Source organism: Lepidochelys kempii, chromosome 2, assembly GCF_965140285.1.
Source record: "Lepidochelys kempii isolate rLepKem1 chromosome 2, rLepKem1.hap1, whole genome shotgun sequence".
Taxonomy (NCBI): domain Eukaryota; kingdom Metazoa; phylum Chordata; order Testudines; family Cheloniidae; genus Lepidochelys; species Lepidochelys kempii.
In genome coordinates this window covers 206,806,713-206,822,476 of record NC_136381.1, presented here as the reverse complement: position 1 = coordinate 206,822,476, position 15,764 = coordinate 206,806,713, and the positions used below count along the sequence as shown (strand labels likewise).

Genomic DNA, 15,764 nt, shown 5'->3' with positions numbered 1-15,764 from the left:
ATCCGATGAAGTGGGCTGTTGCTCACAAAAGCTTATGGTCTAATAAATTTGTTAGTCTCTAAGGTGTCACAAGTACTCCTTTTCTTTTTGCGAATACAGACTAACACGGCTGCTACTTTGAAACCTGAGTAATTATTGCTGACTCATAATAGCAGGTTCCTCCAATTAGCTCCAACCAGTATATACAGAGGGTGAGAATGTCTGTTTGGGCTACAGGAAACTAGAACATGGGTAGTTAGGTTGCTCTAGGAACCCAGGCTTGCGGAGGAAGTTTAGGCTGAGGTTTATATTTTATTGTTGAGTTATTAATAAATCAAACTCCAGAAAGGGAAAGGGTTGGGCTGGGGCACTTATTCTAAGGACTGTGTACTAGATGGGGGAGGATCTTAACATGTTCAAAAGGCAGCAGAGTCAATCATATCTCCAGATGACTGGAAGGATACAATGGTAACCACTATGAATAATACTTAGTATCTGGAATCAATGAAGTGATCCCAAAAGAGGTGCCAGGGGAATGAATTGCCAAGCCTAGAGGTGCTGGGGCTCAGCCCTGCATGTGTGTAACTTTACTCCCAGGAGTAGTCCAATTGGCTCCCAGGACTAAAGAGCATGCACATGCTACTGTGTGAAGCATTAGAGTCAAGATTGTATTTTTACATCTTGTATGGTGCTGATCACATTGGTGCTTAATCCATAACACCTCGTGAACAAATAAGGTACTATCCACACAGAACAACAGCTAAGACCCTTTCTGTAGACTCAGTTTCAACTGATTTGCCTAAGGTAACACAGGATGTCTATAACATAATCAGGAATAGACCTGATCTCCTGACTCCCATTCCTTTTCTTCAGCCATTCTTCTTCCCTGTGCAGACACTAAGGGCCTGATCCAAAACCCGCTGGAGTCAGTGGTGGTGGTTTGTGTGGTAATATGGTAGATGTAAGACAGGGAAGGCAATGCACTTTTTCTTTTGTTTGTTTTTTACCCCGCCAGTGTCCGTTTAATACTGCATGTGCAAGAGTAAAATATCTTTTCTCCCTTGCTGCAACTTCTGATCTCCCCAATGATATCATGTCTATGAAGAACAGTATGATCATAAAAGTCCTATTATAAAATCCCTTTGTAAGAAAAGTAGTCACATGTATCAATAAAATCTAGATATGAATGAATTGGATGTGGGAACTAAAATCCACCTAGTAATCCCCGTCCCCTCCAAAAAGTAGTGGGGTGTTCAGATTTTGGGGGTTAGCTCAGCGCTTTAGAGAGAGTGAGAGCTCTTTGAAACACAAGTGGGATTAATTCCCAAAGGAGGTTCGGTGTTTGCTTCGTTTGGGCCCAGCAGCCTATACACAGTATACGAGCAGCGTGGGAGTTTATTCAGCAGACTGGAACAGTTCTTGTCCTGTGGCACACTTAGTTGAAGGGAGACCAACCCACCCAGTTCGGGAAACAGTCCCTGCCCAGCCCCTGCAAATCAATACAGCCTAGGGAACCCGCCTCTTTGGACTCGTCCCTGCTTCCTCCCGAAATCCATCAAGCAGGAGATTTTTTCCAAGCTGACTCACACACGCTTAATGTCAGTCCTGTCACATCCAGCTCTGCAAGCTGTTGCTTGCGCTCTTGCTGCTTTGCACGAGCCTCCCCCTCCATCCGCCGCTTCCACTGTGGCTGGCTGGCGGGGCGGAGCCCGGGGAGGACACGCCCCTCGGACACGCCTACCGCTCCACTCTCCCCCTGAACAGGGACCGCAATGATTTAGAAGTTCAGGAATCCCACGTGACGTCACCGAGGGTGATGTAATGCTTCTCTAAATAGAACGTATTGTAACCTTCTCTCAGTCCAACGTGGTTCCTTCACCCAAGCTGCTGGTCCTTTCCCTTCTACACTTGTTTGGTAAGTTCCTCTAAATACTGATCTGACTTTATGAAACTCACTTTTCAGTGCATTTAAACCCTCGCTTTCCGGACGCTTTAAAGTACTTGTGTGCATGGGACTGATCTCCTAGGGACGGGGAGTATGTGTGAATTAACTGGGGAGCAGAGTGGGGAAAGGATCTAAAGTGAGGAGGGAGAAATCTCATTAAGTGCACAGGGGGTTGTTTTGTTTTGTGGGAGTTTTTGGGGGGCTAATAAACAGATTTTGTTACTAACCCCGGGACTGCTCCGGGGGCTGTTAGTTTTTCAATTTAACTGTAATGATAGTAACCATTTGAGATTCCCCGGCTCCCTTTCCGAGAGGCGGTTTAGTGGCTGCGATGTTTGATCAGTGAGATGCTTCTATGAAGATGGCTTTTGGAACGAGCGTGTGTGTGTATCGCTCCCTCTCACTCCTCTGAGTGACTGGGCGAGGGTGTAACAGGAATTGGGGGGGGGGGGACCGGAAAAGTTGTTGGAGCTACACGAAGCGCAGTAAGCAATTGGAGGGAGGGGAAAGGCAGCCAGGGGAGCAACTTTGAGATTCTTCAAGTCAACACACCGACCAAAAAGTTGGAAAGTTTTGAAACTCCGTGTGTGTGTGTGTGTTGAAACAAGAGCTAGCAAAGTCATTAGTATGCTGCCGGGACCGTGTGCGTGTGTGTGCATGTGTGTCGAAGAACCGCTGAGATGAGATGTAACTGCTGCTGCCGTCTCCGCTGTCTGCAGGGAGCGTGTAGGTAAATATTGCCGCAAATCAATTGTCATTCTTGTTTAAGCTCTTTCGGGAGAGGATTTTTTTAAACTAGACGCAAAAGTCTGGAAGGCTGATGCTGCCCCCTCCCCATCTTTGCCTTATTTCTTCGCGGCATAACATCTTTTCTTGCTGCTGTTGAAATGACAGCTCTTTGGCTGCTGGAGTTGCTCTCAAGGTCCCCCCTCCCTTCTTGAAGCTTTCGCTTTCTTCTTAACTGGACTTGATTTCAATCGCTGCAACTTTGATTTGAGTTTTGGAAGAGGCTTCTTAGTCCAAAGTACCGGAGGCTCAGCTGCGTACAAGTTGCTGGTTTATGTGTCTGTGTTGTTTCTTATATGAACTTTTATTGGTAACTGCACAACAAACTGACCCCCCCCCCCATCTCCAGTCCCCACATGATGCCTATTGTTAAGGCTCAGGACTAGAGTGGGCTGTGTGTATATTTCGTTGTTAGGTGTCTGCATCGCTATGTTTGGTTGTCTCCCCCACACACACCCTTTCTGACATATCTCTGGGAATAAGGCTGGATAGTGGGCCATTACGTCATTCTGCAGCCTAGTAAGTGTTTGATTAACAGCCTTAGATACTGTAGGGTTCAGGGGGTTAGAAATGCTGACAAAGCAACTCTCCCTTTTACAATCCCACTGGCTAAGCACATCGTTTTTACACCCTCTCCTCCCCCCAGTTCAATGCATATCTCCTTGATCCGTACTCTCTTTAGTTAAGTTTTGTCCTTCCAGAATTATAAGAGCTTCTGAAATATAAGGGGAATACCTGCTAAACTCTGCCTTTTCTCTTATTTATGTCCAGGCATGATGAGTGAGCCATCATCTCCAGGAGTACTTGTGGCACCTTAGAGACAAGTACTCCTTTTCTTTTTGCGAATACAGACTAACACGGCTGTTACTCTGAAACCTATCGTCTCCAGGGTTTATTATAAATGTTACAGTCTGAAAGAAAAAAGTGGGTTCAAAGACATGGATGGTAATAAAATAAAATGAATGTCCATATGTGTGTCTTTTATAATTAAAATGCTTAAAGAGTACTTACTTAAAACAGCATGGCCAGAGGATTTCTGTATTTTATCAGCAGGAAACAATATACAGACAGATGAAAACAGAGGTTAGAGCAAAGGACAATAGGGTTCTTGGGTTTTCCTTGAGACCATACATTTCAAAGATAACTCTTCTCCTAACCCATTGAATTGCACCAGAGTTTCTTTGTCTGGTCATTTGGCGAAAATACAGTGTGTCAAATAACAGTGGAGGAAGAACTTTCCTCTAAGAAACTGTCATGTAGAAATAATCCAGAAACCAGACTGTAAAGTTTTTTTTTAAAAATAAATTGTTTCTAGAGTTACAGGGTGAGAACAAAATGAAAGAAAATCTATACTCTGACACAGTTTGTGGGAATTTGTTCTGAAGTACCTGCACTTTGGTAGAATTTTTTTTTTATTTTCTGTAGAAAAATGTACAAGTTTGAACGCTCCCTTTGACACGTCTTTGGATGAAGTAAGCATTACTATGTTAAAAATACTTTTAAAATGTTAAACTTCTTATTTGTTACTCCTTAGTCCTAAAGGGAGGAGTGCAGGTTGCAAAGCACTAGAGAAAAGTGTGGTTAACGATCAGTGATTAGTGATAAGTGATTAGTGGTTTTATTCAAACTGTTACCTCTGACCAGAAGCACACATCAGAGGATTAACAGGCTCTTTAGATAAATGCTCATTAGTGGAAGGAGAAAAACGAAGATAATAGGCATGCACACAGGGACAACTTTCGAGGAAAATCATTCCTGTCTCTGGAATAATAAGCTCTATTAGCAGAAAGCCTCTTTAATTTAAAAGTTGCTTTTATCTTGTAAATCAAAGTTAGATGTAGAAGGTCACTCTGCTATTATAAGCTAAATTTTCCCATATCCACTGGATGTGGATTATCACAGTAGTGATATTTATTTAAAGAAACTGAAAAATCTCAAGTGCCAAAGCCCTGTATTTTAAGGTATCCACTTCTAATGTAGAAAGTGAAGCCTCCTGTCAGCTAACTAGATGGCGTAGTACTGTTCTCTGTGAATATATAGTTCGGGATTATAAACTGAGCAAGTTGCTGCTTGCTAGATGTCCTTCAACACTTACTACACAGTTGATTTTGTGCTGGGTTGGAGGCTAGACAGTTCTACAAGTTTTTAGTCACATTTTCCATGTCAGTTAATCTAGTGAGTTAAAGGCTACTGGAAAAATTAGTCTCATTACGAAAATAAACTATTAAGAGAAGGAGGCAAATAGAACTACCTGGGGGTTAGCTCTTGGTTGGAAGTGTGATAGTAAAGTACGAGATCTGTTTTCTATTGGTTTAATAAAATAAGATTCTGATGGTCTTAAATACAAACATATAGAAATACACAGTGACACCTCTTCCCTTCCTATCTCTGGCAAACGGAGCTTTAAAACCAAAAAAAGTCAGTGGGAGAGAAAAGTTGACTTGGTGACTGAACAGAACAACTCATTCCTGAATTTACTCTGCAGATAATGGTAAGAAATCTCTTATTTTCCTGTTAATTGAATAAGTGATCTTTAACTATTGATAAGAAAAGGATAATGTCTTGGCTTTGTTCATGCATGGTTTGTAAAGAATTAGTGTCTATTACTGTCCATAGAATTTGTAATGTTTCTGCTGTCTTTATGTCTAGACCATCAAACTTCCAAAACATAAATGTTTTCATGTACGCATTTACCATGGGATAGGAAATAGAAATACTAAACATTTGAATTGAACAAACTGAAATTGTCTATTTATTGTAACTTTAACTGGACAGTTATGATGGTCAGATAACACTTTATGTGATGAAGAGATTTCTTTCTAAAGACAAAGAAATTTCTCGATATTCTTGGCATGAGGTTGGAAGTAACTTGGTCTACTTGGAAGGACAATAAACTTTACCTTGGACTACTGAATATTGGATGCCGTTTATTCTAGGGACTTAAGATTTGGGAACAGAAGTAAATTTTTTTTAACTTGTATAAAAAAAATTGCAACTGGAGAACCAAATAAAAATCAATTGATAATATATAGGCTGTTTTACAGAAACCCAACTCTCAGAACAAGGGAAGGTCTGATCTCTTTATTTAACCTATGGGAAAAGAAAGGGAAGAAAAACAAGTATTATTACTAAAAGTGAAGGTAAAATGGGAAGAGGTTGTATCCATAATCCTGCTCACTTTATGATGCAGTGGGGCTACTTGCATGAATAAGGGGAGAAAGATTTGGTCCTGTGTGTTCAAATTTGGTATTAATTTGCTCTCTGTAGTTTAGAGGAGGCTCTGAAATACCCTGAAATTTCCTAAGGTTGTTCTTTACCCTTCAGAGGGGTCTTTTGTGTGACAGAGAGTTCTGTCCGTGAGACTTAGAGTTCATTCCAGTAACAATGGACCTTGCATTGGCTTGAGACAATTCTTAGGGCCCAATCCTTCTGTCCTCACTCACGCAAACCCTTATGGATATTGGTAAGAGTTTTGCAGGAGGATTTGGCCCTTAACTTTTAACAGATCAATTTTTAAGACACTTTTAACTTTCTTCTGGTACCCAAGGCAAGATTTATATATCTCCAACTATGCAGGTAGGGTGACCAGATGGCCCGATTTTATAGGGACAGTCCTGTTTTTTGGGTCTTTTTCTTATATAGGTTCCTATTACTCCCCTCCCGATTTTTCACACTTGCTCCTCGGGTCATCCTATATTCAGGGTGGTATTGTTGCCCATCTTTTGACTACACTCTCTTTTGGTCAAAGATCTTTTCCCTAGAAATCTGTCACTTTGTATTTCTTTTTCTAGTTAGCAACCTACTGGATTTACTGCAGACCTGTTGCTTTGATTTATTAATAAACCTTCTGTTTATGGATTGGCCACCTTTAAACTATAGTAAAGCTTTATTTTAGTCCAAATGAACTTTTTTTTTTAATATAACCCTCTGTATACATCAAATTAATTTTGCTTTATTTTTTGGAATAACATAATAAAATTGCCACCTATTTAAAGTAGTGTTCAGTTACTCAGGTCTGTATCATGTGGTCTCTAATTTAACAAAATGGGAATTTTTCTCAAGTAGAGACTATGTAGAATTTAGCTTTAACCATTTGTTGCATATATACTGCTCAATCGACAGAGTTGCTTGAGACATGGACCCGTTAACGATAGAGACCAACAGGTCTTTCAGCTATGCATACAGCTCTGTTTCTGTGTTGACTAAATGAACTTGTATTTAGCTGACTTGAATTTTGTTTGGGCCAACTTTTCACATATAAACTTGCATCACAATAAGTTGGTAACGTCTTTTAGTGGAATCATTGAAAACATTTTTGAAATTCACACTCTTGCTGATTTTGACTCAGTCACAAGTGTTATTTTCACGGCTGATCAATCGGCTAGTTGTCCTGGTGGCCAAACACATGATTTCTGCAGGTTGTTTTTCTCTGAAAAAGTGCTATATGTCATGTAACCTGTGCTACTTGTCTCTGAGAAAGTTTGATTGCAAAGTAAAACACAGTAAATTCTATAAGATACAGGCAAGTAGCTCTTTGTTAGAGATGTACTTGAAGAGTTCTTTGTTTTTCTGCATTTTAAAAACATATAATAAAACAGTCACAAAATTAATGCAACTTTAGCTTTTAGTAACTTTTAGCCTTAGCCTTCAGCACACCATTTCCTCTTACTACAAATTGCGTTCTTACATCAATTTAAAATCTTTTAAAGATTGTTCTTTAAGGTAGACAAAACAATTATCTCAATTTCTTTTCTTGTCTAATTTGAATATTAACCATGTTACAGGAATAAGATTAGTACGTTTACAGATTTGTGGTACAATTTTACATACTTATGTATAATATGAATATATTTCTGTGAACATCTCAAAAATTACATTCCTGTAAAAATAAATGTAGGTATACTCTCTGATATACTCAATGTATAAGTAATAATTGTTGTTGTAAGAACACTTGCTGAATCAAAAATATTGTGGTATGTTGTTTTAGCCAAGTAATTATTTTGTTTGTACACTGATCATTTACCTATACCACGGCACTGGTTGAAGTGTTAACTCTGGCACTTTTTCAAATAATAGCATGTCTAGTGTTTTCACTAAAGTTACTTTACTGTATAATTAAAAATATTGGCATTCATCATTTTTTCTATTAACCACCTAAGCTTCATTAATGGGAACTACTGCTGCAAATCTGGATTTAGAGATTTTAGAAAGAGAGATGGCTGTATCTGTTTTGTAGGTTTCAAGATGGTGATACCAAATACTATTTTATAAATGAGAAGAGATTGACTAAGGATTTTACTGAAGGCTGTAGGATTTTCAAAGTAAAACATTCAAAGCTTAGTACAATTTCCTTAGCTTACTAGATGTTATGCTTTGGTTTTTGTTTCGGTCTTCTTTTTTGAGAATCTACTCAAGAAGTCAATCCCCCACATGCTTCAAAATAAATATTTCAGAAAGTTACACTTACTAGTGTTTGTTTAATTTTCCGGTTTAGAATCTCATATTTTGAGTTAATTAGGATTTGCTATCATGGCAGCATTCTGCTCAAGGTGATCTTAGGATGTGGCAATATAATACTACCTTCATAGTAAGGGGATTCCAGTGGACTGATTAAAAATTACTAGAATGCCCTGAAAGGGGAGGCCCGCAGAGAAAGGCAAGAGTAAGGGAATTTCAGTTTCAGTAAGAAAACAATCCACAAATGCTGTCATAGCTTTAACAGAATAAAGGCCTTATTTTTGCTTTTCTTGGGCACCCAAAACTCCCATTGATTTCAGTGGGAGTCCTGGGTACCCAAGGAATTCAACCGTTTGGTGTTTTTATGCATACTTTGGCCATTTGATTATCACCCCTTAATATATATTCCATTTCTTACATCTGTATACACTTTAAATAATAATTGTTTCCTTTTCCACTTCTTTGCTGTCTTCTGGAAGTGATGTTTTCTAATACTACCATCCTCATCTGCCCTCCATTTCAATTCCTTTTCTTCCCAACAACTTTGTATCTTTGGTGCACTCCATTTCAGTGGAGTGATCTGGGTGATCTCAATGATTACTTATGTTTGAAGTTTCCCAGATAAGCAGTCTGTGGTACTGAGGTTATTCTGGTTGGCTCAGTGACCTATTTTTTGTGTGCGTTTTATTGGGTAGGAAACAGAGGGCTTCAGAGAAATTATTTAATTAAGTTGAAAAATCTTTTTCCTACAGTTTGACAGTAGCAGCCTTTTTACCTGTTGCAATATAGGCTCATGGACGCCCCTACTGTACATGGTTTGTGATACGGCATCATTTATAGCCTGCTCCTCTGTAGCTGTTCACAAGTACTTAGAAATTCATTTGACTAATGTGGGAAATAAAGAGGGGCCAGCAGTTCCCAGCTTTTTGTTCTTCGATACCTGACTAGCAAGACTTGAGTAATGGTAGCTAATATAAAACATTCAACACAAGGGGCTCTGTAGCACAATAAATTGAATTTAAGATTAGGCTGAGGATCTGTTGCATGAAGTGGCTATAACAGAATGAGCTAAACTGAGGCATTACCTGGAGTACTCAAGTAAACTGCTTACTAGTGTATATGTATTTCAGAGTAGCAGCTGTGTTAGTCGGTATCCGCAAAAAGAAAAGGAGGACTTGTGGCATCTTGGAGGCTAACAAATTTATTTGAGCATAAGCTTCTGTGAGCGACAGCTCACTTCATCGGATCCGATGAAGTGAGCTGTAGCTCACGAAAGCTTATGCTCAAATAAATTTTAGTCTCCAAGGTGCCACAAGTCCTCCTTTTTTTAGTATATATATTGTTTGTCCATATTGCACCTGCTACTTTTTCTCCCTTAAAATGTTTTTAAGTGAGCATTTTAGATCAGTTTTCAGTTTTAGAATACGGATGTGTTGTGTTTGGGCACACTTACATATCCGCATAACAGTATTTTACCTAGTTAAGCAGTAAGACACTCCAAGGTGTGAATTATTTTATTAATGTTATTAATTCACAGTGTGTGTGTGTTGGGCATTGAGGTTACAAAACCAATTGCCATTAGTGCAGTGCGGTGTGAATTAGCACACTATTATTCACACTTGAGTGTTTACTGCAACTATATAATTATATTTTAAGTAATATTTATATTAAGTGATGAAGCTCATAAATTGTGAGTAGCAAATCATGGTGTATTTATAGTCACCACTCCGAATTATTTTTAGTCAATCAGATCAGTCCCAGTGAAGTCAATGGGCGTAATTGTCACCAAACTCAAATGGGAGTAGGTGCAGGCCCTTAAGGTTGACCTGTAAAAGTGGATATGGATATATACAGATGTGTGCATAAGTATATATAGAGTAAATGTGTATGTTTAGCTATAAAAAGTATAGAATGGTTTTGTATATTAGAAACTCAAATTTTATCTACCTTGGAACAACCTGTGGTGATTGGAGAAATGGCAAAATTAAGATACAATAAAAAAGTGGAAGCTGAGCAGTAGAGAGGGGAAGGGATTTTTAGTCCAATTGTTTAGAACTCTTTTTTGTTGCTGTTAACCTTTAACCATTTAACTTCAATGTTTAATGAAAGTTGGAGAGAAAATTCATCTTTGTTTAAAGATTCAACATTCCCACAAATTCTCTTCTTAACATTGGCCTCTCCAGAGACTTCACTTCCTGTCCAGGTAATCTTCTAGCAAGACTAGGGAGGCTTAAATTTGATATTTTTGTGCTTTAAAAAAAAACAAGCTGGGGAATTATTACTCTTTCGTCCCCATCACCATGTTCCCAAAGAGGCGTGCGCGCACACACACACTCATATATATTTGGTGTATATTATTTTAAACGGATAAGCAGCAGAAAAGCGTTAAAAGAACAGATTAAAAGGTTAGAAAGATCAAAACTAGACCAACTTTTAAAAATTCTGATCTGTCTTTCATTCCCTTGCCTTAATAAACTAGTGTGCACACCTGAGATGGAGAGAAAAAAAGATTTAGCAAGGAAGCAGATTTTAATTTCGGGTGTCCAAAGCATTATTACAGAAAGTGACGGAAAAGAATATTTTTAATATTTTGGAAACAGCCTTGACAGGGACCTTTAAATGACACAAATATCTTCTAAGTGACATATGCAACCAGAAAGAAAGGATCAAATGAAGATCTATAAAAGTGTAAAGATACTTGTGTTATGGTAGAAACCAAAAATATGAACCATAGTAGGGCCTAAAAGTGTTCTCTCACACTGATATAAATCAGGAGCAACTATGCTGAAAGCAGAGGAGTTTCTCTTGTGCGAGGAGAATCAGATTCATGGGTATATTCTGAATGCAGTGTATCAATTTGTCAGTTGTGTGTTTGTGCAAATCCTATTACTGAAGCAAAAGCTTGAGTCATGAAGTTGAGGATGTCTTTTTCTTCTAGATGAACATGTTTGTATAGCTCTCCTTCTATTATGACAATTCTTACTGTGTCTGGGGAGAGGGAAATATTGAGACTACTTACTTTTGTGCTCAATTCATATTCCTTCCACTCTGTCTCTTCCTCTCACAAGTTTTATGTGTTAGTGCTCCATCTACTTACACTGGCTCTCTCTGACAGTCACCACTCTGGCCTCAGGTTTGTATAACATATACCAAAATCCCACTAGGTTTTTCAATTAAACATAGGCAAAGTATTTAACTCTTAAGACTGGTGCAGATTTTGCTCTTAATTACACCATTGTGAATCAGGGGTAGCTCCATTGACTTCAGTACAATCATATCTGTGTGAAAACAGGTTAAGCAAGATGAGGATAGGTCCTAATATTTTCTTATTCGGAATGTTAGTTCACTTTCCTGTAGCCCCATGGACTTATAATATTTTGATTGGTGGCAAGGCTTTTTCACACTTCTAAAGGAATGTTTTTACTCTATTGTATGTTGTCACAGTTACGGCCCAGGACACTTGCAAATAAGACACTCGCTACATGCTAGAGTTGCAATCTAAAGAATAATCAAACAACTATATTTACACAGCAGACTTCAGTGTGTGCTGAAGCAACTGACCTGGTGCTCCGATATACAGAGTCATGATGAGAAATTTTAACATATGTGGCCAGATCTTCGCTGTTGTAAATCTGTGTGGCTCTACTGGCTTAAATGAAATGGAACCAGCTGATGATCCGGCCCATAGTGTTAGCAAAACTGCACACACTAGGTAACTGTTGCATATTCTCTTTTGTAAGAGGATACTGTAAAGAATTTTAGGCCTCATAACTGAAACTGATGGGGAAAGGCCCTCCAGAATAGATGCTATAATGATGATAAACCCTATTATTCCTTAACAAAATGTTTTTAAAGGCATTATTTAAGTGCATGTTGTTTTGTGTTTTCCCCCTGCTGGCTCTGCAGTTGTCTAAATCATTATTCTCAGAGCAATGCTGTGCTGAGGTCATCAGTGATGATGGCATGAAAACACAAGTTTTAGCACGAGAAGTCACTATATAATTTGACAGGGATGTTGTCTGCTCCAAAACATCCACATAAATTTCAGCTCCAATCTAAGCAAAGAAGAAGAAAACAGATTGGCTGATTCATAACAAAAACGTATTATACTTTCTGTTATGCAGGTGTAAATCTTAGGTAACACCACTTGAAAGAGGTTTGTTTAGACTTACACTGATGTAGCTGAGAACAGAATTTGGACTGATGCTTTTATTTGAGAAATAGAGACCTGAATTCTGCTTCCACTCATGTAAATCAAGAGCAACACCGCTGACTTGAATAGCTTCTATTTTACACCAATGAAACTGAGAGCGTAAGTTCTTCCCCCATGTTGGTTTTGAAGGTAGTTTTCTCAAAATAGGGTTGAGAAAAGTCAACTGCACTACTCATCTGAGTGGGCGATAGCTTTGAAACCTAATTATGACATTTAAATGTTTTGCTCAGATCATTTCTGCAGAAATATTGACCCATGTTCTTATTCATTGTAGTGGGATATAGATGTGGGCATTGAGAGCATTGTTGGGTGGATAGTTCTTGGGAACAGATAGCAGAGTGAGAAACATGGAGATCAAGACCCTTTATTCCTAAATTTCAGGTCACTTCCCTCTCTCTGGGGACAAGCTTGGAAAGAAGAGATATATCTCCCTAATGCCACAAGCTGAAACTGAACATCTGTGCCAAAATAACAAATGCATCTTTTGTGGATGCCAAAAGTCCCAGGTGCCTCCTGCTTTAGCTACCAAGCTTTCCAGTTTGTATCTGACAACTTCTATTATGCATTGTCAATACAAAATCTTGCAGTATATTGAAAAGTTAGGGGTAGCACATTGGAAAAACTTTCCAAAATTTAAAATTAATACAGAAATTAAATTAAATTAATACCTAGCGCAAGGGATATTACAGTGACTTTATTAGCGTATTGAACACGAAAATAGAAATACAAAGCTGTTTGTTGAATTCTCTGTGACAGTTTCAGGTAGTTTCTGTGTGCTGCAGAGTACATTGCCAATATTCCACAGAAGCTAGGATACCTTGCATCGAAATTTAGGATCAGTGGACTGCAGAGAACACGGTCACTACTAGTGCACTCTCTGTTAAGAGGAGCACCCTCTATGTCAGTGGTTCTCAACCAGGGGTACACATACTGCTGGCGGTATGCAGATGTCTTCCAGGGGGTACATCAACTCATCTAGATATTAAAAAAGCACTAGTGAAGTCAGTACAAACTAAAATTTCATTGAGACAATGACATGTTATACTGCTCTATGTACTATACACTGAAATGTAAGTACAAATTTATATTCCAATTGATTTTATAATTACATGGTAAAATGAGAAAGTAAGCAATTTTTCAGTAATAGTGTGCTGTGACACTTTTGTATTTTTAGGTCTGATTTTGTAAGCAAGTAGTTTTTAAGTGAGGTGAAACTTGGGGTACACAGGACAAATCAGACTCCTGAAAGGGGTACAGTAGTCTGGAAAGGTTGAGAGCCACTGCTCTATGTGTTGCTTTTATAGTCTCTTCTCACAACACTGCAGGCCTTCCAGGAAATTTCTTATTTATATCCACCACTCTTACACAAAGATGGGCAGTTCCATGTCTCAAATGTAGACTATATGTTGTAAAATATTCTTTATAACACTTTTGTTACTGAAGGGCAAAACCAAGGAATCCTGGAAACTATTTTGCATGGGTTGACCCCTGCACTTGCAGGGAATAATTCTCAGGATGGGGGCCTAAAATATTCAACTTATTACGGAAACAATAGCTAGCCATAAAAGGTTGTTTTTAAAATAGTTAGGTGAATATGCTAAAAGGCATGTCACTTTTTAAAATAATTGAGTAGCCTTTCCCCAACACACCTACTTTAGTATTACATATCTCTTAAAAAACCCAAAACAGTACGAAGATTCCAGCACCCACGAGCAACCCTCTGATAACATACAGTTCTAGAGCCAAATCCTGCTTGTCATACTCAATGTGCATTTGTGAGGTGAACATGATATGGTCTCTAAATGTAAAGGCTTGCACAGTTTCTCTCCTCTCTTGCCCATCCACATTATCATTTCAAACAGGATTTCCTACCTCTAACACAGGCTTTCTCTTTACCACTGTCCATTCCTGAGTTGAATCTCATGGACAGCACTGGACAGGGTTAATGATCTGTGACTGGGGACGTAGCTAGAACTGTGAGCTTCAGGGGGAAGACAAGGGGCAGGCCTTACCAAGTTGCACAAATATTCTGTGTAAAGGAATTCAGGCTGCGTTAACTTTGTGTTGCCCCTTCTGCACTGCATAATCCCATTAGAGTGAGTGTGTATGGTGGTGGGTAGTGTAAAACAGGTGAAAGCATCACTGAAATTATGCTGAGGTGGAGAGAGAGGGGGTAAGCCCTCTATTGACGTGGCGGCCCTGTGTCTCCAGAATATCCCCCAGGATTTTCTCTGATTGCCCTCGGGGTTGGGGCAGGAGGGAACTACCTTCCATTACTAGCTTAGTGGAGTTGGGGGAAGCTGTAGACATGCTGTATTTTGATTCTAGTATGGCTTCTGACACAGTCCCAACTAACATTCTCATAAACAGACTAGGGAAATGTCTACATGAAAGTACTAGAAGGTGGGAGCATAACTGGTTGAAAGACCACACCCACTGTTTCATGTCCTCTATGTATATAAATCTCCCCACTGTATTTTCCATTGAATGCATCCGATGAAGTGAGCTGTAGCTCACAAAAGCTTATGCTCAAATAAATTTGTTAGTCTCTAAGGTGCCACAAGTACTCCTTTTCTTTTTACGGATACAGACTAACATGGCTGCTACTCTGAAACCTGTCATATTCAAATAGTAATCATCAATGGTTCACTGTCAGACTGGGAGGGTGTATCTAGTTGGGTCCTGCAGAAGACTGTCCTGGGTCTGGTACTAGTCAATATTTTCATTAATGACTTGGAGAATGGACTGGAGAGCTTGTTTATATAATTTGCAGATGACACCCATCAGAAAGGGATTGCAAGGACTTTGGAAGACAGGATTAGAATTTAAAATGACTGTGACAAATTGGAGAATTGGTCAAAGAGAAATACAAAGTACTTCACTTAGGAAGGAAAAATCAAATTCACAACTACAAAATGGAGAATAACTGGTTAGGCAGTAGTACTGCGGAAAAGGATCTGGGGCTTATAGTAGATCACAAATTGAATATGAGTCAACAATGTGATGCAGTTGCGAAAAAGGCTAATATTCTGGGGTGTATTAACAGGAGTGTCGATGTAAGACATGGGAGCTAATTATTCCATTCTGCTTGGCATTGGTGAGGCCTCAGCTGGAGTACTGTGTCCAATTCTGGGTGCTACACTCTAGGAAAGATGTGGACAAACTTGGGAGAGTCCAGAGGAGTGCAAGAAAAAATATAGGTTTGGAAAACCAGATCTCTGAGGAAAAGTATTTAAAAAAAATAGGTGTGTTTAGTTTTGAGAAAAGAAAACTGAAGGGGGGACCAGATGTCAGTCTTCAAATATTTTAAGGGCTGTTATAAAGAGGGCAGTGATTAATTGGTCTGCATGTGCACTGAAGGTAGGACCAGTAATAGAACACTTA

General features: G+C 39.0%; 1 protein-coding gene across 2 annotated transcripts in view; it reads left to right on the top strand.

Moving 5' to 3' along the window:
- The first annotated feature begins 1,843 nt into the window (after nt 1–1,843).
- The window catches only part of CREB5 (cAMP responsive element binding protein 5), a 355,582-nt gene continuing 341,661 nt past the window's right edge, over nt 1,844–15,764 (top strand). Inside the window, exon 1 of one of the 2 annotated variants that reach the window (XM_073333614.1) lies at nt 1,844–1,894. Coding sequence is in view for 1 of the 2 variants with exons in the window: in XM_073333612.1 (XP_073189713.1) it covers nt 5,199–5,201 (3 nt within the window). In the remaining variant the exon portion in view is untranslated. Of the gene's footprint in view, nt 1,895–4,848; nt 5,202–15,764 lie in introns of those variants that run through there. The other variant, XM_073333612.1, reaches the window with a different exon arrangement.